Source organism: Erythranthe guttata, chromosome 2, assembly GCF_056151865.1.
Source record: "Erythranthe guttata isolate IM_541 chromosome 2, IM_541, whole genome shotgun sequence".
In the NCBI taxonomy this organism is placed as follows: Eukaryota; Viridiplantae; Streptophyta; class Magnoliopsida; order Lamiales; family Phrymaceae; genus Erythranthe; species Erythranthe guttata.
In genome coordinates, this window is record NC_142534.1 from 825,690 (window position 1) to 849,746 (window position 24,057).

The 24,057-nt window shown below is 34.8% G+C and overlaps 4 protein-coding genes and 1 non-coding gene across 6 annotated transcripts; 3 read left to right on the forward strand and 2 right to left on the reverse strand.

The window, feature by feature from the left end:
* Positions 1-243: 243 nt before the first annotated feature.
* LOC105957689 (MATE efflux family protein) lies at positions 244-5,214 on the forward strand. Its single transcript, XM_012981644.2, has 14 exons — positions 244-1,297; positions 1,401-1,495; positions 1,601-1,709; positions 1,805-1,860; positions 2,563-2,618; positions 2,736-2,874; positions 2,972-3,109; positions 3,185-3,253; positions 3,331-3,441; positions 3,682-3,810; positions 3,902-3,979; positions 4,512-4,583; positions 4,691-4,753; positions 4,842-5,214. Exons 1-14 carry the CDS (start codon positions 871-873, stop codon positions 4,941-4,943), a joined length of 1,644 nt encoding a protein of 547 aa, XP_012837098.2. The 5' UTR covers positions 244-870; the 3' UTR covers positions 4,944-5,214.
* Positions 5,215-5,279: 65 nt separating this feature from the next.
* LOC105957691 (RNA-binding CRS1 / YhbY (CRM) domain protein) lies at positions 5,280-6,956 on the reverse strand. The gene is made up of 3 exons (XM_012981649.2): positions 6,305-6,956; positions 5,806-6,012; positions 5,280-5,485 (listed from the first exon to the last, which is right to left on the reverse strand). The coding sequence occupies exons 1-3, from the start codon at positions 6,827-6,829 to the stop codon at positions 5,408-5,410; spliced, it is 810 nt and encodes a 269-aa protein (XP_012837103.2). The 5' UTR covers positions 6,830-6,956; the 3' UTR covers positions 5,280-5,407.
* On the forward strand, positions 6,946-7,017 carry TRNAP-CGG (transfer RNA proline (anticodon CGG)). Its single transcript has one exon. It is a non-coding gene; the product is annotated as a tRNA-Pro (tRNA).
* Positions 7,018-7,220: 203 nt separating this feature from the next.
* XK-1 (xylulose kinase-1) lies at positions 7,221-10,483 on the reverse strand. Its single transcript, XM_012981643.2, has 9 exons — positions 10,360-10,483; positions 9,782-9,996; positions 9,561-9,700; positions 8,828-9,083; positions 8,596-8,728; positions 8,176-8,264; positions 7,792-8,069; positions 7,628-7,697; positions 7,221-7,525 (listed from the first exon to the last, which is right to left on the reverse strand). Exons 1-9 carry the CDS (start codon positions 10,427-10,429, stop codon positions 7,316-7,318), a joined length of 1,461 nt encoding a protein of 486 aa, XP_012837097.2. The 5' UTR covers positions 10,430-10,483; the 3' UTR covers positions 7,221-7,315.
* Positions 10,484-13,129: 2,646 nt separating this feature from the next.
* Positions 13,130-23,397, forward strand: LOC105957682 (kinesin-like protein KIN-7D, mitochondrial). Of its 2 annotated transcripts, none has more exons than XM_012981632.2 (24): positions 13,130-14,099; positions 14,221-14,318; positions 14,520-14,609; positions 14,871-14,923; positions 15,323-15,388; positions 15,561-15,614; positions 15,708-15,767; positions 16,172-16,250; positions 16,930-16,997; positions 17,335-17,391; positions 17,498-17,602; positions 17,900-18,004; positions 18,140-18,247; positions 18,329-18,460; positions 18,560-18,742; positions 19,599-19,739; positions 20,383-20,502; positions 20,599-20,649; positions 20,820-20,867; positions 21,055-21,201; positions 21,612-22,340; positions 22,547-22,676; positions 22,760-22,855; positions 22,981-23,397. In XM_012981632.2, exons 1-23 carry the CDS (start codon positions 13,771-13,773, stop codon positions 22,840-22,842), a joined length of 3,036 nt encoding a protein of 1,011 aa, XP_012837086.2. In that variant the 5' UTR covers positions 13,130-13,770; the 3' UTR covers positions 22,843-22,855; positions 22,981-23,397. The 2 variants fall into 2 exon arrangements, with proteins under 2 accessions (XP_012837086.2, XP_012837087.2); XM_012981633.2 differs by having other exon boundaries at positions 22,760-22,849.
* Positions 23,398-24,057: the final 660 nt, after the last annotated feature.

Consider the following 24,057-nt stretch of genomic DNA (forward strand, 5'->3'; position numbering starts at 1 on the left):
AATTAAATCTACCCTCAACTATAATCTTTTCATACATCTCCACATTAATGGTGTCAAATTTAATATAATCATCTAGATTTCGTGGAATGTGCTCTAGTTTGTACTTGTTTTATGTAAAAATACAATTTCTGATGAACCACAATCTGATATATACAAGACAAAAACACATATTATGATCATTTTGCTTCATAATGTGGAGTTCAAATGGGATAAAACGGGTTCAAAAGTGATAATATTTCATATAATCTCGAAGATTCCACTAAATTTGAAACCGCAAGAGTTGACATGTAAGAAAATTTATAGTTGAGGGTGGTTATAATTATCAAAATAGGAGGGGATTTTTTTTAATTTAACCATACCTTAGGGGTGGTTGTAATTTACATAAAATTAAAACCCTTCCCGAATATTTCGGTAAGAAACATGTTTGAATTCGGGAATTGTTATTTGCGGTTTGAAAATTGCTATTTGCGGTTTATAACAAAACCACCAAAAAACACCTAATCACTACGAATCGATTTGTAGGGTTTTTTAACATGAAATTAGTTCCGTAATCGACCTACCCAATGCATATTACACATAAAAGAATCGAAATTACATCAAAAAATCGAAGCTCAACCCTTCTTCAAGCTTGATTTCGAATTTTCAAAATTGTTTTTTTTTTTTTTTTTGCCTATTTGCAGTTTTGGGGGGATTTTGGATATTTTTAAAAGTTTTGGAGGGTTTTGTTATAAAGTCTCTTCTTTTCAATTCCACGCCTCTCGAGTCTTTGACCCTTCCCTACTTCTTATCATTCGTTCATTCAGTATTTGGCGCCTCTCTCTCTCTCTTCCCTTTCTCTCTCTAAAAACAAGCGCTGAAGAAAATTCAGTCATGAATCTCAGAACGCCGTTTCACTACTCTTACCACCCTAATTTCCGTACCACGAACACGAAATTCAATCGAAATTCCGTTTTTCCTAAACCCGCGCTCCGAATTTTAGAGCTGAAAAACAATCCGATTTTCATTTCAAATTGCATTTCTCCGAGCCACGAAGTTACTCGGAGCATTGATCAAATTCCACCAATTGAGGGAGAAAGCGAAGAAAATGTTGCTGCAGTAGAGGAATCGCACTTGCCCGAAGAGATTGCTGAGAATGACGGACAAGAATTCTCGGAGAATGAGAGCTTGTGGACTCAAATGGTGGAAATTGCTAAGTTTTCTGGGCCGGCGGTTGGGCTATGGATTTGTGGTCCACTAATGAGTTTAATTGATACTGCTGTTATTGGTCAAGGCAGCTCCGTTGAGCTTGCTGCTTTAGGTTTTCCTAACAATTTCAATTTTTTTTTTTGACCTACAGCAATTTTTTTTAAAATTGTCGGTTGAATATTTGTGTCTTTTGCTTTTGAATGTGATTTTGGCAGGGCCGGGGACGGTGTTTTGCGATTATACGAGCTACGTGTTTATGTTTCTTTCGATTGCTACTTCGAATTTGGTTGCTACATCTCTTGCTAGACAGGTCTGTTTGTTGGAGTTATTACATTACATGCAAGTTGGTTTTGGGAATTCAGAATTTGAAGTGCATTTTGATATAAGGTTATGTTGGTGCAATTAAGTGGCGCAGGATAAAAATGAGGTGCAACATCAGATATCTATCCTGCTGTTTATTGGATTGGCTGGTGGTTTCCTGATGCTTTTCTTTACAAGGTTGTATGGTCCTTGGGCGTTAGCTGGTAAAGAAGGACAAAATTTAACCTTTTCCGATTTTATTGTTTTGGTTATTTTGAAATTTATTCTAAGCTGATAAATTTCTTTACATAATCTGCAGGTTTTATGGGGGCAAATCGTGCAGATGTCACAACTGCAGCAAACACATATGTTCAGGTTCATTTTCTCTGCGCCATCTAGCTTGGCTGCTATATATTTGTAATGTTTTCATGTTTTGGCTGTATCCACCGTTTCTTTGATTAGTAGGTTAACCAATTGTTTTCTCATGCTTAACTATAACAAGTCATGGATCCTGCTTTGTTCTCACTTATTCCTTACATGGTTGCGTTGTATCTAGAGTTAAATTTGAATGATTATTGAGGACTTTATAGCTAAATAATGGGGTCCAAAGTATCACAATTTTCACACTTCCTCCAACAAAAAGTCATTTCCTACCGAGGCATAGAAATTAAAGGCTGATTTTCAGATTGAAAGTTCTTTATATATCTGTGCCAATTCCATATGGTTTTAAAGAAGAAACCTTTGAAATTCCGAGTGATGCCAATGGGCCATTGATTCTGAGAATCTTGTAAACTAAAACTGTATAGAGCATCTGCCTCAGGAGGTTGAATATTAATATGGTGGCTTTCGTTGTTTACCATTTTAGTTCAACAATAAATTTTGAAGTCTACAATGGTGTAATGCATGTTTAAGAAATTTGGCGCTTTATGTAATTCAAAACCATTCAGTACATTTTCATTTCTTGTAGGTTTGTTACAATCATTTTTCTTTTAATCCTAGAGAATCTGGAAAATTATTTTTTGCTTATGTTTTATCTCACCTTTCCATTTTGAGTTAGTAAACTATATATTTTTACAGATTCGAGGGTTAGCATGGCCAGCAGTGCTCATTGGATGGGTTGCTCAAAGTGCAAGGTCTAACATAACCTATTTAAAACCTTATTTGCTGAATGTCTTAACGTTGCAAGTTCACAATCCTAAATTTCTCTCTTCCTTAAATATATTTGCTCTGCCTGGTTTCTTGCTTCACAGCTTAGGAATGAAAGATTCATGGGGACCTTTAAAGGCTTTGGCAGTTGCAACTGCAATTAACGGCATCGGTGACATAGTATTATGCAGATTCTTAGGATATGGTATTGCTGGCGCGGCATGGGCCACAATGGTGTCTCAGGTATCCCGAACATGTTCATTTTCTCTCATTTTATTTTTCTCTGAAATATGTTCATTTTCCCTCATTTTATTTTTCCTCTAATACGTATATTTCTTAGGTTGTTGCAGCTTACATGATGGTTAGAGCTCTGAGCAGTAAGGGATATAATGGTTTTGCCATCTCTATTCCATCACCTGACGAACTCCTTGACATATTCAAGCTTGCAGCTCCAGTATTTGTGACAATGATGTCAAAGGTTCGTGATGTTTTTCTTAATTTTCTGTCATTTTTTTTAATTTTCTGCCATTGTTCTAAGATGCTATAATATCAGGTGGCATTTTATTCTCTGCTAGTTTACTTTGCTACTTCAATGGGTACAAAAACCGTTGCTGCTCACCAGGTTTTAACTTTTTCATGTCAAGGCTCTTCAGTGTATTATCCTTTTTTTTTTCTTTTCCCTAACCTCCTCTTCTTCAGGTTATGATACAAGTGTATTGTATGTGTTCTGTATTCGGTGAGCCTCTTTCACAAACAGCCCAATCTTTTATGCCAGCGATGATATACGGAGTAAATCGAAATTTAGCAAAGGTTGTATTCTTTACTAACAAGTTTGTACTATTTGATTTGTGTTCATTTCCTTAGTAATGTACAATCTCCATGAGCATCACATCGTAGGAGGTAGAAGTTTTTCCTTCAAGAATCAATTACTCGTGTTTCCGTAGCTCACATTTTCTTATGCCATCTCCTACTTGTGAATTAGTATTCACGAAGACATACTAGTTGGAACATTTTGTCATACATTCCCTGAAATTTTATGTACACTCACAGGCTCGAACACTACTGAAATCACTGGTTATCATTGGCGCGCTAAGTGGATTGATATTAGGATCTATTGGAACATGTGTTCCTTGGCTATTCCCTAAAATCTTTTCCCCTGATCCTGAGGTCATACAGGAGGTAAGCTGATATATATATATATCAAAAGTGCAAATGAGTGAATAATTAAAACGGATGTTTTTAAGTATATGATTTATCCTGTACGATGCAGATGCACAAGGTATTGATACCGTACGCACTCGCACTATGCATCACACCAAGTACTCATAGCCTCGAGGGTACTCTATTGGTATGTTGGCTCTTTCGTATACTTCAGTCGACTTCTTATCTTTTCTCAAATGAAAATTCTGGTTCAACATGCATATAATTAGGAATAACAAATGATTATCATGCATTGACATGTGGATAAATGTATAATTGTCATTTTCTAGTTAAGGAAAATATTTCGAGCAAAGTTTGTGGTGTTTTGTATATACTATATACTACCTCCGAAAAAGAAAAAAATCGAGTCATTTTTCATAGTAGCCATATTTCCACAGCTTCATAATTTCAGTATGGAGAGGTTGGAGGGCGGCACTATATTCCCCTCACAATGGTGAGAAAACACGAAACTATATCAACAGAATTTTATGTTATTACAAGGATTTCCATTTTTTCAAAATCACCTGGTACTGTATGTTCAATTGTTTTCCAAATTGTCGTTAAAGTGAATGATTGAAATGCATTTTGATAGGCAGAGGAAAGGATGAAAATTTTCAGATTTTATGTATAATTTTTGTAATATTGATTATAAGACAACAAAGCGCACATCAACTTTGCAGGCTGGACGAGACTTGAAGTTCATTAGTATGTCAATGAGTGGGATCTTTTGTGTGGGCACCCTTGTCCTGCTGGTATGTAGATTCGTTCGTTCATTTTCAACGGCTACTCGTGATTAAAATATTGACCTATTTACTTACTCCATCAACCTACTAAAAACCATGTCTTGTATATGTAATAGCTGTTGAGCAAAGGTGGTTATGGTTTGACTGGCTGTTGGTCCACTCTCGTTGCATTCCAATGGGTAAGTTTTACGATACCTCTATTGTTCCACTGAGTTTTAAATTGTTGTAAAATATCTGAATTAGTGTAACGATTATTTCTCTGGCCAGGCTCGGTTTTCTATTGCTCTGTGGCGGCTCACCAAACGAAATGGTATACTTTATTCTGAAGACTTGACCCGTTATCAAGTTGGGAAGCTTAAATCTATATAACATTGTTCCGAAATAGAAGTCGATTTGTCAGTATTTATCGTAAAAATACACAAGTTCTGCTATTATTTGAAAAAAAAGCTCAAAGGCAAAGGTCGAGAAGAATTCAAAGAGTTCTCATTGGCCTGTATTTATTCTATCGTTTCTCGATTTTGTTCATGATCAGCTCTTGTATTTAGAAGAAAAGTATTATACTCTTCACCTTAGAGGATAGGATTTTGATTCTGATCTATTGTGAAATTTCCATGATATTAATGTCAGAAAATTTGTGCTAGAGTTTTTTCTTCATTCATTTGGCTAATTAACAATCCAAAAAAAAATCTTACTACTGAGTTACAATTGTAAAACTCTTGAAAGATAAACTATATTTCATACTATATAGTTCAAACTCAAACATTAATAATTGGCCAAAGATTCAGATTTTGGTCTAACTACAAAAAAACTGGCACTGCAATACATAGGGAAGCTCAATATCTGCTTGTACCTCTCCTACCACGACCATATTGTCTCGTTTCTTGCCCTGCCATTGACACCGGTCTTTTACCCTGCAAGCAATTTCCATTAAAGATCGCATAAGTCGAGCAACTTTCAGTCATTAACCAAGTCTACATTCAAGAAACTTCCAACGATTACCATAACAATTCCGAATGCATATAAGAAAGATACTACAATTTTCATTCATCGGTGACCAGAAATTTTGTTCATAACAGATACCATGGTATTTCAATTTGAGTCACAAACATGAACAATTACGTCTGGTCTTTAACTAGTAAAATTTTCATACCGAGCAATTAAGTTTGTAAACTTCGAATTATGTGCAGGAAAGAAAAAAAAAAAAAAAAGAAGCAAGGAACTGAAAGCAGACCTGAAACGGTGGTCTCGGCCTTGATTGCCTTTTCAAGAGAAGAAGTTGATTCTGCTTCTTTTTCTCTTCTGCTTTAAGCTTGGTCATGCTTGGCCGATAAAGGATAACCGTTCTTCCGATTTGACCAACGACTAATGAACCCGTGCTTTCCTCTAAATGCTTCACCACTTCTTCCATCTCTCCCGGACAACTATTATGTATTTTCAGCTGATTGAGCAAATTGAAAAATAATTTAATATTTCTTATCCCCAATGAACATTATTCAAAGATAATAATACCAGTTAGAACTATAGAAACTATACCAATAATATTAGTAATATTCACAATTTTGACTGCTCATGCCAATACAATTGAATATTTTTTGCTGGATTCAAGTTTGGATAGATAGAACCAACTATGAAATTTTAATCCTTAACGGCTTAACCCTAGAGAGAGAGAGAGAGAGAGAGAGAGAGAGAGAGAGAGAGAGAGAGAGAGAGAGAGAGAGGAATGAAATTACCTTGAGAAGCTCGTTGGCTTCAAGTGTTTCAATCAACGCCATAACAACAGTATCAGTGACGCCTGATTTCCCAACCTGCTGTGACTTTAGCTTTTTCCCCAAACTGTGGGCGTACGAACTCAGTTCCTTCTTCTCCTTTATACTAAGGCTCGGCGTCGGGGTTTGTCTAACTAGCCCTAAAATCGATTTCTTTGAGCCCTCTGAAGAAGCTGCAACAACAACAGCAGCATCAGCAGAAACTGCATTATCCTCACTTTCCGATTCAATTTCAACATCTTCGAATAAACCGACGTCGTTTTCGAGTTGCTGTGGGAGAGAGAATGTAGGAGCGAGTGAGGAAAAGAGGGAGGAGCGGGTGGAGAACTGAGAGTGGGTGGTAAACGGCGTCGTAGTGAGGGAAGAGAAAGACCGTTTGGGTTGGGATGATAGAGATAGAGATAGAGCCGAAGTTAAAAACGGAACGGAGCGGCGGAGGATAAGACGGTGCAGTAGGAGGTGTGGGGTTGAGGAAGCTAGTGTCGCCATTTCTGTTTCCAAATTTCTCCTCTTTCCTCTCGAATAGTGTGGTTAAGTTAATGGAGTGTGGAGACCGATTGAAGAAACGTATATATACTTCAGAGTTTCTAAATTATCATCAATCAGGGTGTTTGGTCTAGTGGTATGATTCTCGCTTCGGGTGCGAGAGGTCGGGAGTTCGATTCTCCCAACACCCCAAAATAACCATTTTTTAATTACCATCTTTTTTGTCTGCCCATTTGGTTTTTTTTTTCTTCTTTTTTTTGAAGATAATTTTTCCCATTTGGTTAATTGTTGGTTTTGGTCCCTTAATTTTTTATTTTTGCAAGACTAGGAAGCCTATAGTTACTGAAGTTTTTGGATGATTAGAAATTGAGCAAATGGATAAAGCAAATAAATCTGGAAAATAAACTTTTGATACCAACTAGAAGTGCAGATTCGAAAGGTAATGATAAATTAATAATAATAATAATAATTAGCTAGTGTGAAATGTTGTTATTGTGCAGCATTAGCAGCAGCAGCACCTTTCAAGGCTAATAAAGCAGCTCCATAAGCAGCTTCAGTTTGAAGCGCCTTCCTCACAGGCAAACCAAGCACCCTCTCTCGTATCTCTATCCATTTCTCGTTTCTCGACCCACCTCCAGCAGTAAACACTTCATCAACTCGGCTTGCCCCTAATTCCTTCAACAACTTATACCCCTTCGCCTATATATTCAACGTAAAAACACATACGCCTTTTTATTACTATATAAAATAAATAAATGAATAACCAAAGAAACACCGCATCCAAGACTTTATTTAAATTACCTCAATACGAGCAATCGACTCCAAAATACCATGCAAGTACTCAACATCACTTTCTGGCCGAGGATCCAACCTGCAACCGAAAAAAAAATTAAATAAAAAATTAAGAATGCCTTTACTACTTTTCTATTTTTTTTTCTTTAAACTAATTAATTGAAAAAAAATACCTGGGTTCCATTTTGGGGTCTGCCACAGGGAATCGTTCACCGATATCTATGAGGGGATAATAGTCTAAGGGAGAGGCTTTAGCAGGATTTATCTGCTTGCTCAGTTTTACGAGCTGATCGTCGGTAAAGATTTGCCTAAGAACAGCTCCTCCTGTGTTTGAAGCTCCACCGACAAGCCATTTATCGTCAAGCCTATGGCTATATACACCGAAACGCGCATCTTCTACTCTTTTAGTGCTTAGTAGTTTTATAGCAAGTGTTGAACCCAAAGACGTCACCTTATTTGTCGGTGGAAGATTTAAGTACGTGAATTAATAAACTCATTAGTTCTACTGAAAAATTAGAAGTGCAGTAAAAGAAAAAAAAATAGATGAAAATAATTACAGCTTTTCCGGTTTCATTGGCACGTGCTGCGAGAAAGGCTGCTATACTGTCGGTCGTTCCTGTGCAAATAACACAATCCTCTCGAAAACCTAACAACAAACAAATTCTCCAAGCATGAAAAATACGATCTTTAGCCAGAAATAAATTCTATAAATATCACTACAAATGCTTGCGGTGAAAATTATTATCGAACGATTATCTTTCGGATAAATTCAAGCTCTTTGCTTTAGTAATGTGTGGTAAATATCGTACATTATTTTATAAAGCATTGTTCCATAGCGTTTAAGCACAAATCGAATTCATTAAGCTCGGTTTTATTTACATGCTTATATTACAACAACATGCATCTACTTTTCGCCAATAATAAGATACAAAAATGCAAAATTTTCACTCTACAAGTATATGTAGTGGCGAACTTACCAAATTGAGTTCTGATATTCTCTTTCATAGTGCCGATTGTAGTCCCGGGAGCTTGTACACGTGGCAAAACACTGGAATACGGCTGAGAGAGAAGCCATGGAGGATACGAATCTATTTCTGGATCATAGCCCACCTGTCACGTTTCAAAATGAGAAGAAAAAAAAATTATATATATATATATATATATATAATCGACTTAATTGATGAAATATATATAAATATATATACATACTTTCAAGGCATTGTTGTAATCAGAAACTCCGAGATTTCCATGAAGAAGCCACAACAGCCAATCAGCTTGATGCAATAGTACAGCTGGCATTTTAGGTATATCGGACGAACTATTCCACCACGAGACGAGTTTGCACAGTGTTGAAGATCCGGAGCAAACTGTGTGGTTAGGAGGTGCTATTGCTTTCACAATTGGTAAAGCTTCTGCACAGCTCTGGTTGTATAGGAAAGGCTTACACAAGGGTTCCCCTGTTTTGCTGCATTCAGATAATGTGAAGGAAAATGACTATTAAGCCCCTCGTTTGATTCTCGATATAAGATTAGCCGATATCGGATTATGTAATCTCATGAGTTACCCAATTGTATAATTGTACTAACCAAACATCAAATAAGGCGTTATTATTAAAATTAATCATGGCTTATCTTATCAACCAAGTTATATAATTCGATACTAATTAGGCCTCGTTTGGTTCCACCGAATTATATAATTGTACTAAACAAACATCAAACAAGGCGTGATTATTGAATTAATCATGGCTTATCTTATCAGCCAAATTATATAATTCGACACTAATTAGGCCTCGTTTGGTTCCACCGAATTATATAATTGAACAAGGAGAGGTCCAAAAGAGCTTAATTTTTCGTAATTGCAGGTAGGCCTGAAAAAGTTATTCTACTAACCAAACATCAGATAAGGCGTAATTTAAATTAAAATTAATAACGGCTTATCTTACCCGTCAACGATAATTGTTGTTGCAGAAGTACCGTCAATTGAAATGGAAGCAACGGCTGGGCGCAGACTAACCGGAATATCTTCCAAGAGACCGAAAAGTGTCGTCCTCCATGATTTTACCCAATCCACTGTTTCTTCACTCTTTCTAGAAAAAAAAATACAAAAAAAATCGTTACACAAAAAAACACGATACGAAAAATTGCAACGAGGGCTAAAATATACCATGTAAAGAGGATATTCTCTTTTTCCCTCGGCGCGTAGTTCTCCTTCCTTATCGATCAGCGCGTACCGAGCGCCAGATGTACCGAAGTCCATTCCGAGATACAGTTTTTCCCCTCCGTCGAGATTGAGGTCCATATTCACTTTACCAGCATTCAGGTTAGTTATTCTTAACTCTGATTTATTCGAACTTAATTTTCGTGCACTACAATAATCGCCTGCCGTGAAATGGAAAGTGAAGATCATTATATATTAATTTCGTGATTAATCTAGTAATTAAGATATCTATCAATCAACAACTAATACATGGAAATCTCATTAGATAACTTACACCCAATCAAAATCATTCCCTCCGAAAATTAACATATTATTTTTAAAACAATATTAATTTATTCAATTAAACTAATCTGGTTCACAATTCTAAACATCCAATTGAAATCACACAATTTGAAATGATTTAACGGGATATGTTTAAGAGAAATGATTTATTTATTTAATTTTTTCCTTTCTCTCTGATCGAAATATAAAATCAATAAAAAAAAATCACAAAAGTATATGAATTTGGAGGAAGAAATATTTACTGGTATAATTTTGGGAGAGATGCGGACGGAGAAGCAACGAGCATGTGGTATTGCAAAGTGAGGCCACCATTTCTTCAGAGCTCCGCCAGCAGATAATAAAAATTCGAGCGCCATTTTATTTTATTTTATAGACGAAATGCGACTTCTGTTTGGTAGAAGAAGTCGCTGTTTTGAAGTGCGACTTATGTAAAGGGCCGACTGAAATGAACCCAAAAAACATTTGGGCCTCTTGGAGTTTGGACTCCCACCAATATGGAACTATATTTAAGCAAATTTAATACAAATTATTAAAAAAATATTATTATCTTTAAATCATATTAGAAGTTTAAAATGCAATATTTCCTAACTGATTTTAGTTTACAAATTGACCAAAATTTGTATAATATTAAAAAAATATATATATAATAATAATATCGACAAGCCCAACGAACGAACATCGGCGCTTAGCGTTATTGTGTAGTTATAATTTTTTTTTGTGTGTGTGTAAAACTAATGATTTTAAAAATCATGAAATTAAATGTTTATTTTGATTGTATTAGCTAGCATTAGATACTCGGAGTGATATACTACTATTAATGATTGAATATATCTTGTCCTTATAAAATTAAAAAAGAAATAAAAACAAAATGGTAGCATGTGCTCTATGAACCTTGTATATGTTTATTGTCAATGATAGTGGATGGAGACTATTAATACACATATCATATATCTTGGCTTCTACTCATCATACACATTTTGGATATTTGTGAGCACATTATATAAATTGTGAGAATATAGAAGCAACCTTAGTAAAGGGGGCTTTTGAGATCCTACACTGGGTGAAATACACTGGGTAGATCTTTACCATTCATATACACACAAACACACACACACACACCCACATTAGTATGTGTAGATCAACGGTAAAAAATCACACCCGGTGTAACCTTCACCGGGTGTAGAACAGATAAAACCAGGAAAGGGGGTCATGTTACCGACAATGTCATTTTATAAAGTAACATCAGAATCATTTATTTTATATTGTTATGATATTTAATTAGGACAAAAAGAAGTTATTACAATATTAATGTGACACTAAACATGGCAAATTTGTATGTAGCTTCTATCTTTTTTAACAAATGAATTCGCACCCATATATGTGCATCGGTTAAATCTCGTTCTCGTTCAATAACTATCAAAAAGTTATTATTTCGTCATTTTTTTAGTACTCGAGTTATTATTAACAAAACCGTGAACGTAAAAACACGATTAAATTGGTTCATACTTGTAATATATATTGATTATTATTAAAAAAAAATTGTGTTTCTTTATTTCTTCAACAACAGTGAGAATGGTGTTGGTATGTTCATGCGTAATATATTTTGATTATTATTAAAAAAATGTGAATGTAAAAACACGATTAAACGTTTCTTTATTTTTGTTGATCAGTTCTTTATTCATCTACATCCTTATTATATGTTGATTTATTGTGATACAAATATATAACTTAAAAGATCAATTGCCAAATAAATAAAGATTCAATTGGTTAAGCCAAGTCAACATGTTCATATAATTGAATCTAAGTTCATGGAGTTCAAATACACCTCAAAACACAGAAAAATTATCATAATTGCTACTAAAAACATCAAATATATTCTCATAATTCAAAGATATATGATGTTTAATTGAATAATTTATAATACAATCCACCTAATAATCAAGATTTCAAACGCATAGTTCGATAGACATTTAGATAACTTTATGTATAAGATTTAATTCCAAGTTCCAACCACGTTAGAAAAATGTACCTTTGACATCCATTTATAATATCATTGTTTTAGGTTTGGGTTAGTTGAGGTAAGCTTGTCTTCCAACATTTTTATACGTTGCTCATCATTTTTTTTTTACCAACCTTGTCCTTATATCTTACTTGCATGATTGGATGAAATTTCACACCCATTATTGCTTTTGGCAAGGATAAAATGACTACCTCCAGAACCCAATCTTCTAATTTTACTAAATTACACAACCTCTGGTTTGCTCAAATGCACTATTTGATTTTCATCTTACGTAAAGAATTGTGAAATGCAGAAATAATTGTTTATATTCTACAAATTGATAAGAATGAGCTCGTTCGATTATCGTTATAATGTTCTACTGACTAAACAGTAAGGACTAGTAACACGCTTGATTGGTATGATTCATATTTTCATTAAATTAGTAACAACCATCCCCGAAATTAATTTAATAGAGGGTGACTAAATAAGTAAAACACCATTTTATTCTTCAAACTACATGTTAATTTTATCAAATAAAATGTTTTATATACAATCACATATGATACCAGAATTTAACAGATTTACTATAAAATCTAATCTTACATACCAAACAACATACTAACTAAATATATAATTAGTAGTAGAAAACTAATGCAATCTCATCTAATTTAAATTTATGGAATATTGGTAACCATGCCCTATATAGATTAAAAATTAAATAGATGACTGTTTGGAAGATATGACCAGCTTAATCGTAATTGGATAGCACGACGAAGGAAAAACATTTTGCAGACTCAGTCAACTCTCAAAGTTCCGTAGGAGTTGAAGGGGCAATTTCGTAATTTCCACATGTTATTGGCTCTCATGCGAAGCGCGTGTATTCAACTCGCCCCTCCAGGGAGTAGTTGTCTCCAACCTGCCAAGTCAGTTACTTTTGTTTGTCTTTGGTAATTTTTTAATGACATACTGACAATTTATGCTCTGTAAGCGGCTTGATTCCCACTGTTATTCCCGCTCATTTTTTAATTTTCAATCTTTCAAAACATAAATTAATCTCCGATTACTGTGGTCTGGAACGACGAATTCTTCCCTGACATTAGCAATTTATTTTTTAAACATAATAGTATTTAATTAACTCCGGAATTTCTCCATTATTTTAATCAAATGCGTTTAAAATTCAAAAAAAACATAAAGAAAATAGAGAAAAACAAAAACCCCCTCCAGTCGTTCTCACTCCTCTCACTAGTCCACCTCCTTCTCTTCTCTCTCCTCCCCTCTCTCTCTCTCTCTACTCTCTCTCTAGAAGGAGAAGAAACGAAGCTTTCTCCCTTCTTCAGCCATTTCTTCACACAGAGACACAAATGTGTATGTGTGTGTGTGTGAGTACATACACATGTACACAGATTGTTCTCTGCTGAAAAAAAAAAACGTTTACAGATTTACAGGGAAGAAATCAAAACAATGTTCGTCACTTTAATGGTTGACGCCATGTGATTTCTGACACATTCTTCATCTACCCCACCCCCCACACCTCAATTTCTTGTTTTTCTCCGAATTCAGAACACATTACTAAAACTGAAACCAACACAGACTGGAATATAGGTTTGATTGTTATTGTTTTGGTTTGTTCGATTTGCTGTAATTTCTTCGAGAAATGGCGGCCTCATCTTCTAGGGGAAGAAGCAGCTCGCCGTTTCACGATGTAAAACCCTCGAGCCCGTACTCCTCTACCTCGTCCACATCGTCGATGATGAACGTTCGTGCAGTGCCGCGTTCCTGCTCATCTTCTGTGACGTCAGTTCACGGCGGCGAGGCGTACGGAACTAGATCCATGACGCCAAGCCTGAGTAGAGGCGATTATCACGGAAGCCGGACGCCGGCGAGCTATCCGTCGGTGGATGACCACTTGGCAGGCGAGCCCATGGAATGTTCTTCGAGATCGGGGGATAGCATTTCGGTGACAATTAGATTTCGGCCTTTGAGGTGAATTTGAACTTAATGATAGATCCAACTTATGATTGATTTGGGGGATTATTTGGAGCTAGGGTTCTGATTATGGAGATAGTGATTTTTGTATTTTTTTTACATTTTTCTGTTGTGGCAGTGAAAGGGAATATCAAAAAGGAGATGAGATCGCGTGGTATGCAGATTCTGACAATATTGTGCGGAATGAGTATAATCCGATGACTGCCTATGCATTTGGTAAGTTTTTTTTCTCCTTCTATTTATTTCGGTTATTTGAAACTGTACGCAAATTCAAAGATGAATGATGCGATTTTGAATCTGAAGTCTATATTCCATAGGCCGGAATTAATATTTTCACAATATAGCTGTGGATTTTTGTCCATAATTTGCTTAATCATTAACTGTTGCCGTTCGTATTTCTGATTTTTCCTATGACAGACAGAGTTTTTGGTCCTGATACACACACTGAAGAAGTGTATGAAGTAGCGGCTCGACCTGTAATTAAGGCTGCAATGGAGGGCATTAATGGTACAATCAATTTGCTATTACTTCTAAATTTTGTCATTTGTAGAATTAATCGCTTCAGTTACAGTTCAAGTCTATTTCGAGTTAAGATTTGAATGATAATTGATGCTGATTCGATGATAACAAAACTTCAAGTAGGTTATTGTAGAGCGATAAACTTGAACCTGTTTAAGCAGACTCTAATTTCTAAAGTTGTTCTTTGTACATTTGTTCAATTTCAATCATGACTAAAGTTTGTTGTAACTAACATTTGTTGATGTGCAGGAACTGTATTTGCTTATGGTGTTACAAGTAGTGGAAAGACACACACTATGCATGTAAGTTAAATTCTTAACTATGAAGTATCTTTATTTGATTTTTTGTTTCACCTCACAGTCTGAGGATGTAAACGAGCTTACGATTAATTTATTATTTTTGGAGAAATGATACAATATATAGTGTTAGTAGCCATTTGTTGATATATTGATGTTTGACATACCATTTTGCGAACATAATGAATGTAGATATGTTTGGTACTTGATTATACTGATGAGAAGTTTCCAAAAGTTGTATCCAGGATGCCTATAGTTTCAATATAGTTGTTGTTTTGTATCATTTGATTCTGTTTTCTTGTCTGCTCCCAAGTTAGTTTAGAGGGGTATCATGTACAATGCCCTCATGAGTCATGACCTAATTCACATTGATGATTCTCATTGTTTTTCATCACGTCTTATCAGGGTGATCAATATTCACCTGGCATCATACCATTGGCTATAAAAGATGTCTTCAGCATCATCCAAGATGTAAGTTTGTTCAAATCTTTTTCTATGTTTGAGATTTTGATTCGTCTTAAATGAAATCATAGCAATTGATGTATGTCTCTGCATCATATTCTTATTTTGTTTATGCATCTTTAATGTAATATAAGGGATATTGTAATTTGATGTATAGATGACTGATGTTAATTTTCTTCAGACTCCAGGTCGTGAGTTCTTACTTCGAGTGTCATATATTGAAATCTATAATGAGGTTAGTACTAAATTATCATATAATAAATTTGGAATTTTATGTGACTGGAGATGGAGAATTAGCGTGATTTATTTAAATCCACACTACTACCAGGTGATTAATGACTTGCTGGATCCAACCGGCCAGAATTTGCGTGTTAGAGAGGACGTGCAGGTTTTTATCTTACTAATTGTCTTTTCCTTCCCTGTTCTGAATGTTACCGTTACTTTTGGATTTACTTTTGCACCATCACCAATTCCTAATCTGCATATTCTGAAATGATAATGTCACCTTTAGCCTTTGTCTAAATCTTTTCAAAACTTATGTAGTTAATAATTACCAGAACTCAAATGACCGTTCTCGTTGGACATTTGTGAATAATACTTTTTATGTAGCTAAAAATCTTAAGTTTGCTAACTATGGAACAATAATTAATTTATTTTTAAGTTTTTGTTCAAAATTCAAATACCTTATATTTCTCGAATTAACAGTCATCCAATAACTGAATCCATTTGCTCTGCAGTTTCTTCAGTTTTCATCTTATGCTCCTTTTTATCCAATTTGCTCTGTGTGCACAGGGAACTTATGTTGAGGGTATAAAGGAAGAAGTTGTTTTGTCCCCTGGACATGCCCTGTCATTTATTGCTGCTGGAGAAGGTACTTATCTTAGTTTTTCACTTCTGCTGACATGCTATTTTATTTATTGATTCATATATTGTTGAAGCCTGATTTGCCTATTCCTGAAGCTTTAGAATTAGAATTATTGAGTGTTTAGAATACGAATAAATGTCTCTAATAGGAATTAATGAGGAAATGATTAACAAAGAAAAGTACAAGTAAATCATGCACAATGAAACCAAATAGACAAAATCCTCGTGTCACCAGTTCAAATCAGGTTCCTGGCTACTTGCAGAAATGAATGGATCAGAAGTTAATTGAGTGGCCACTGAAACAACTCAATTAGAAGTATTTACCAAATTCCTGTCAACCTGAAGGCACTTAATTGTAGTATATGTATGAGTTTTGTAATTGATCAAATGCTGATATTTATGTCAAGAGTTCTAATTCAATATGAATGTTCTCAGTCTTATCATTCTGGTGTTATGGATTGTCTTCTTTTGTTGGTAGGTATCTATGTAGTTCAGATTATAATCCAATTCCATGGCTTATTAACTTATTATGTATAGTTATCTCTGTCTCCCCTAGAAAACTCAGTGAAATGTGAAATATCTCAATTTTTTTGTACTTTGGCATATATATAATATATGGTGTGACAGTATATTGATAGAGAGAAATAGTTAACCGATCTATTTGATGTGTTCGAACATTATGGCAGAACATCGTCATGTTGGATCAAATAATTTTAACCTCTTCAGCAGCCGTAGCCATACAATATTCACGATGGTACGTTTACTGTGCTTGGCTTTACTGTCGTTTATGATTGTGTGATTATAATATCACTTAATTATGTGCTTCTTCCTTAGTATAAACATGAAGGTATATATTTTTGACCGCCTATATATGCTTTGTGAGTTTATATATAACCATGTGGCCCCTATTTGACAATACATCATATAATCCTTTTCGAATTATTATGTGTCTTTGTGAATTGTGTGTACCTTTCCCCAATTCTGTGCATTAGTGCATGTATGTTTTCCCTCCTTTTCTTATCTTGTTCTTCTGCCTGCTGTACTCTGAATATCTAATCCTCACAATTGCCAATTATTCTATCTGGTCACAGATGATCGAAAGTAGTGCACATGGAGATGAATATGATGGGGTTATATTCTCACAGTTGGTACGTTTGTCCATAACTAACGGAAATATATTTTTGTTTATCATATAAAGTTGTTTAACTTTCCAATGTGTATAAATTTCACGTTGGTTTGGCCTCTTTTATCCAGAACTTAATTGATTTAGCTGGATCCGAAAGCTCAAAAACCGAAACAACTGGGTTACGGAGAAAGGAAGGATCTTACATCAATAAAAGTCTTCTAACACTTGGAACGGTTAGTATGATTGAACTTTTATTACCCGATGGGCCCATCGTTGATTCATTGTTTTTTATTGGTTCCTTATCTTTCTCTTTGTTCATTCTTCTCTTTTTGTTGGCACAGTTAACATAATGTCCTATGCTGAACATGTAAACATACTGAAACACACTAACTCAGAAAACTACTTTGTTAATGTATTATCAAATATTGAGTTTCAGCATCAGATAGAAATCTGATTTAATGAATATAAACAAGTTATTTCTCTTTCCTATTCTTTTCCTTGCACTGATATTGAAGGTTTTTTATGCGAAGGTGATTGGAAAACTTAGTGAAGGGAAGGCATCGCATGTACCTTATCGGGATTCAAAGCTTACTCGCCTTCTACAATCTTCACTAAGTGGACATGGACATGTCTCGGTGAGCCTGAATTTTTTTGCTGCATAACTCAATGTTTTTGCTGATTCACCTGCTTATATGGTTCTCACATGATTGTTATTTGTCCAACTTAATATTCTTCAAAGGCTTCTGACTTTTAGTTTTTATTTCCCCCAGCTCATATGCACAATTACTCCTGCATCAAGTAATTTGGAGGAAACCCATAATACATTAAAATTTGCCAGCAGGGCAAAGCGTGTTGAAATATACGCCTCACGCAATAGGGTAAGTTTGGTTATGAAAGTCTTAGGCTTAAATCCTATTTTAGATGGTGAAACCAAATATCATTTTTCTTGAATGTTTCAGATAATTGATGAAAAATCATTGATCAAGAAGTATCAACGAGAAATAACATGTCTCAAAGAAGAACTTGATCAACTTAAGAGTGGAGTGCTTGTTGGTGTCAACCATGAAGAACTTTTGGTCTTAAGACAGCAGGTAGCTTTGAATCTCGTTATGAAAATATGTTTATTTCCTTGAGTCTTTTCTACTTACTGTACAATTTTGTAAAAACATATGCTTATTAATGTTATGTAGTTGGAAGAAGGACAAGTCAAAATGCAATCAAGATTGGAGGAGGAAGAAGAAGCGAAGGCAGCTCTAATGAGCAGAATTCAAAGGCTAACAAAGTTAATACTTGTTTCCTCAAAACACACAATACCAGGATCATTGGGTGAAATATCAACTCACCAAACGAGTCATTCTGCTTCTGAGGATGATGTAAGTAGCTCTTTCCGGTTGACTATTTTACTATTTATGTTATAGCAATTTTACTTGCCTTTTCCCTTTAAATCATTGTCATCGCGACCCTAGAATTAAATCACTTCGAAGCTGCTTAAAGCGATGCATCTAGGTTATTTAATGTACCTTCCTGATAATGATTTAACATATACTTATGAAACCTTGAGATGTTTTGTATATATATTACTTTCTTTGCTGTAACTACATCTGCCATAGATCTGTGCTTGAATGTGCTCCAAGATATCAGCTGTCGTATGTTCTACGATAAAATCTGGAAGAAAACTGTCCATTTTGTGATCATTTACCATTTTGCTGTTCTCTTGTCTAACAGAAATTGGATGTTCTTTGTGATGGTTCTCTAAAATTCGATTGCGAGAATAAAAAAAATATTTTTCATCTTCTGTTTTAACTGTCACATCAGATGCTTATCATTTTAAACATAGAAGATCATCCAGCAAGTGGATTGATGATATTTCACAAGCTGGCAGTACTATAACTATAACAACTCAAGCTGGTGAACTTATTAGTGGTTCTTTCTTCCTGTGCATCAAAACTGTCTATAGTATGTTCCAACTCCTTTTCTTCTCAAATGACTACTTGCTTTTATTTCTGAATATTATTATCATTATATGGAAGTAGTAATATCATCATCAGCAGTCGATGCGTGAATGCCTAAAACATTTTGTTGATTATGCCTGACTTGATTATTTGCTTATACAAAAAATTGACTACTTATAAATTGTGTTACCTTCAGATCATAGATTCTGGTTTAGGAGTAATAATTGATCTGAATAGTTTTTAACAAACTTTTTTTCCTCTCTGTTATTTATTGTAGGATGAGGTAACAATGTCCGATCATATGGATCTTCTTGTTGAGCAAGTGAAGATGCTTGCAGGAGAGATTGCATTTGCTACCAGTACCCTAAAGCGTTTGGTAGAGCAGTCCGTAAATGACCCTGAAAGCTCAAAAACTCAGGTAATCTATAATTTCAATTTAATCGCATTTTTCATTCTCGAAAATAATCAGGCAAATTATTAGTAGGTCCCAAGCATTTTTCACTCTCATAGTGTCTAGTTTGATAGTGTATGGAACTTCTACTTGGTCTTTGCCCTGCAGTAATTGCCTGCTTACTTTTTTCCTTGCTTATTAACATTATGCAGTTCTTACTTCCAGGGAATCATGTCTTTTATCTGGTGCTCTCTTGATTCAGATTTTAAAAAACTCATATTTATTCTGACTCTGTGCTTGTAAAAAAAACTTAAAACTTTCTTAAATCTCTGATATTTCTATGCAGGAAGGAACTTACTCAATTTCAAGAATTAATAGTAAGATAAGAAATTAAGAATCACTATCTGCCTATTACCAGTTTCAAAAGGTTAATAATTAGAAAAAGATCATTAAAACTGGCTGCATATTTTATACACTAACTCTAAGTCAGAGTATCACAAACTTGAGTCTATGTCACTCAGAATATGGGCACAGTTTATCTGTGTAACCCTGAGCAATGTGCAAGTCCTATAAGAAATTCGATATCATTTGATTTATTTGCTGATACATATTTGCTGGGAACATTGCCACATAGTTTTGTACTTCAAACTTGTCTGCATTCGATGCACAGATTCAGAACATGGAGCGTGAAATCCAAGAAAAGCAAAAGCAGATGAGAGTTATAGAAAAGCGTATAGTTGAGAACGGTCAAGCTTCAGTTGCTAGTGCATCTATAAATGAATTGCAGCAGGTCGAGTTATTCATTGCAAATCACATGTTTCAGCTCTGCTTATTTATCACAACTTGAAAATTTCTTGTTTGATTGTGTTCTTTTTCCTTGTAACAGACAGTCACAAAATTGATGGCACAGTGTAGTGAGACGAGTTTTGAGCTTGAGGTTTCTCTTCTTTCTTCTCTGCATCTTTTTCTTGGCAATTCTTTGTGCCATTCATAAGAGCTATCATCTGGCATTTGCTAGTACAATTTCCTCGGAAAACACTCTTTACTCACTGAATAATAGAAGATGTTATTTAATTTCAATAACCCTTCTCTAATCTTGCAACGCAGATAACATCAGCAGACAATCGTATTCTTCAAGATGAGCTGGAAAACAAGGTACATATATATATATATATATATATATATTTGTTTTTTCTAAGCTGTTACTCATAACTTTCCTAAACTAAAAAAATAATGGAAGACAAAAACGCTCCAGATTTGCAACTGTTGCTTTCTGTACCCTTCATTTTCTAGCTTTTAGTCATTTATTTGTCCATTAAAAGGTAGCTATCTTCTTTTACAGAATGCAGAAAACAAGGATTTAAAAGAGAAGATTACCCGCCTGGAGCACCAACTAGCTGCAGTCTCTGGTGACAGTAAGCCGCATGGTTCGGAAAATTGTGTGCCTGATGTATATACTGGAGAGTTGAGAAAGAAAATTCAGTCACAGGTAAATTTGTAGTAATTTTTTTCTCTGAGACATAATTTTCACATCTCTATATATACTTTAATAATATTTTCTAAAACCCACTTAATATTGCTTGGATACAATTTTCCTAGCTTAGTTTTTCATCTTCCAATGTGCTCATTTGTCAATTTTGGACTTACAACTTAGTATATATTGCACAATTATTGTGGGTGACATAGTTCCACAATTAGTTTTGAAGATTCTCAATTGCTTCATTAATTTTGATAATTTTTAGAGCTTATGTGCTCTGAATTTTGGCCTAAGGTTTTCACATCTTGCTCTCAAATCATTGGCTATTTTTGAATAGGAAGAAGTCTTGTGCCACAAAAAGAATTAAAAGCCTTTTATTTTCTGGTATTCTACTCTGATCGAAGCTTTTTCTGCTCTGGCAGGAAATAGAGAACGAGAAACTAAAGTTAGAACAAGTTCAGATTCTAGAGGAGAACAGTGGATTACTTGTACAAAATCAGAAACTGTCTGAGGAAGCTTCTTATGCAAAGGAACTAGCATCTGCTGCTGCAGTTGAGCTAAAGAATTTAGCAAGTGAAGTTACCAAACTGTCTTTACAAAACGCCAAATTAGATAAAGAAATCCAAACTGCTCGTGAGTTAAGCTCTAGAAGTTCCAGCAGTCATTCCAGTAATGGTGGTAGTCGCAAGCAAAACCGTAGAGGTAGAATATCTGGCAGAGCAAATGAATTTTCCGGAATGGTTAGTGACGACTTCGAGTCGTGGAATCTCGACCCTGAAGATATAAAACTGGAGTTACAAGCAAGGAGACAAAGAGAGGCTTATCTAGAGGCTGCCTTAGCTGAAAAGGAAATTTTGGAAGACGAGTACAGGAAAAAAGTGGACGAGGCAAAGAAGAGAGAGGCTGCCCTGGAAAACGACCTGGCAAATATGTGGGTTCTTGTTGCTCGTTTGAAGAAAGAGGCCAGTGTTATGCAAGAATCAAAGGTGGTTAATGGAAGGCGTAATGAAGATAACACAGACCAAATAAGTGATTTAAAAAGTGATTATGTTGACAGCAAGGATTCAATCCTCCAAAACGGTGGTGCTCAAGATAATTCGATTCCGGCTTCTATCATTCCCAAGGAAGCTCCTCTTGTTGTTCGTCTGAAAGTAAATTTATTTCTCCTTCCTTTAAAAAATGCCTTTCTTTTTTATGTTATTCTTATTTCTTGAAGATTCTAATTTATCTTAAAATATAGAAAGAACCGAGTGACTGCATAGAAATGTGCATATGCTTGTGTGAATTTTCGCAAATTAGCTATTCAGATAGATAAGAAAAACTTTGTTGTGTTATTGTTAATTAGCTGTTCTTTCAGGCTCGCATGCAGGAGATGAAGGAGAAAGAACTTAGGTACACTGGAAATGGAGATGCGAATTCTCATGTGTGTAAAGTATGCTTTGAATCGCCTTCAGCTGCAATGCTTCTGCCATGTCGTCATTTTTGCTGTAAGTTATAGTTCTACGTTTAATTTTTGCACTTTTATGCTCATTGAGCACACAGACCTAACGTTGTCTTTATTTGGTTTCAGTATGTAAATCATGTTCTCTTGCCTGTTTGGAATGTCCAATTTGCAGAACAGCAATTGCAGATAGGATTTTTGCCTTTACTTAACACTAAGGTTAAGGCAAGTTGTTTTTACACACCAATATTTGATTTCTATACTCAGCTTGTGCAAGAAAATACGAGTACCACTCGACGATTATGTTAACATCAATTAATGCTAATATATCTCCAATTTCTTGTTTGCAGGGATTTGTCATAATTCTTCCATGTTTACCTGCTTATTTACCTCAAATGGCGGGGGTCATTCTTTCATAAGTTAACCTGTATAAATTTATCATAACGTAAGTTATCGTGCATCACTTGTCTTTCTCCATGCAATTGTACTGTACAACAGAAATACCCTTGATGAAGCAGGGAGGGGGGGAGAGATAGAAAGAGAGTGAGAGAGAAAGAGAGAGAGAGACTGAGGGAGGGAGGGAGATATAAAGTTCTATGGGTGTTACCCAAGTAGAACATTGTTAATTTCTTTTACTCACCCTACTCTTTGTATAAATCACCGAACTCCTAATACACCTATTTGCCAACTCTTAATATATGAGAAGAAAAAAAAAAGAAAATGAAAAATGAATTGTCAATAATAATTACTATTTTTTTTTTATGAAATTAATATTTTTATTATCTTCATAGCCTTGATTCGAATGACTTATGAATCACGATTGCTGTTAATTTGAACTGGATCTCCGATGACGGCTCCTGACCGAACATTTGCTTCAAGAGCACTTGCAAAATAAATTACACTGAACTGCTTTTTGCTCCTAATTTTTTTTTTAATATCACTAAAAATTGCAGCATTATGAACTGGCCTGCAAACGCTGGTTTATATAGGAATGATGTGCTAATTGTGCTCAGTTGATACCTAGATAAACATTAAACATGGCTCTAGTTTAAATAATGCCTTAAATAATTCAAGCTGCATAAATATTCTCTATTACAAAAATCCAACCATCTCCATTCCATCGGTTTTCATTAATGAATATTGTCCACTCTTGCAATTATGAGAGGGCTACTTACTTAGCCTATGACCACAATATGTTCCTTAACTACTTAACAAATTATCATGCTTTCTCAACTAAGTAGCATTAAACTATTGATGATGGGTTTTTGACTTTTTTCTACGTACCTATAACACAATTTTATTAATTTAGAAAAATATTAAATTATCGAATTAATAATTTAATATATTTTCTCGGGTAAGGATCAAAAGAAATTATTATTTAAGTGATGTTATTAATTTTATGGTATTAATTTATCAATGTTCTACTT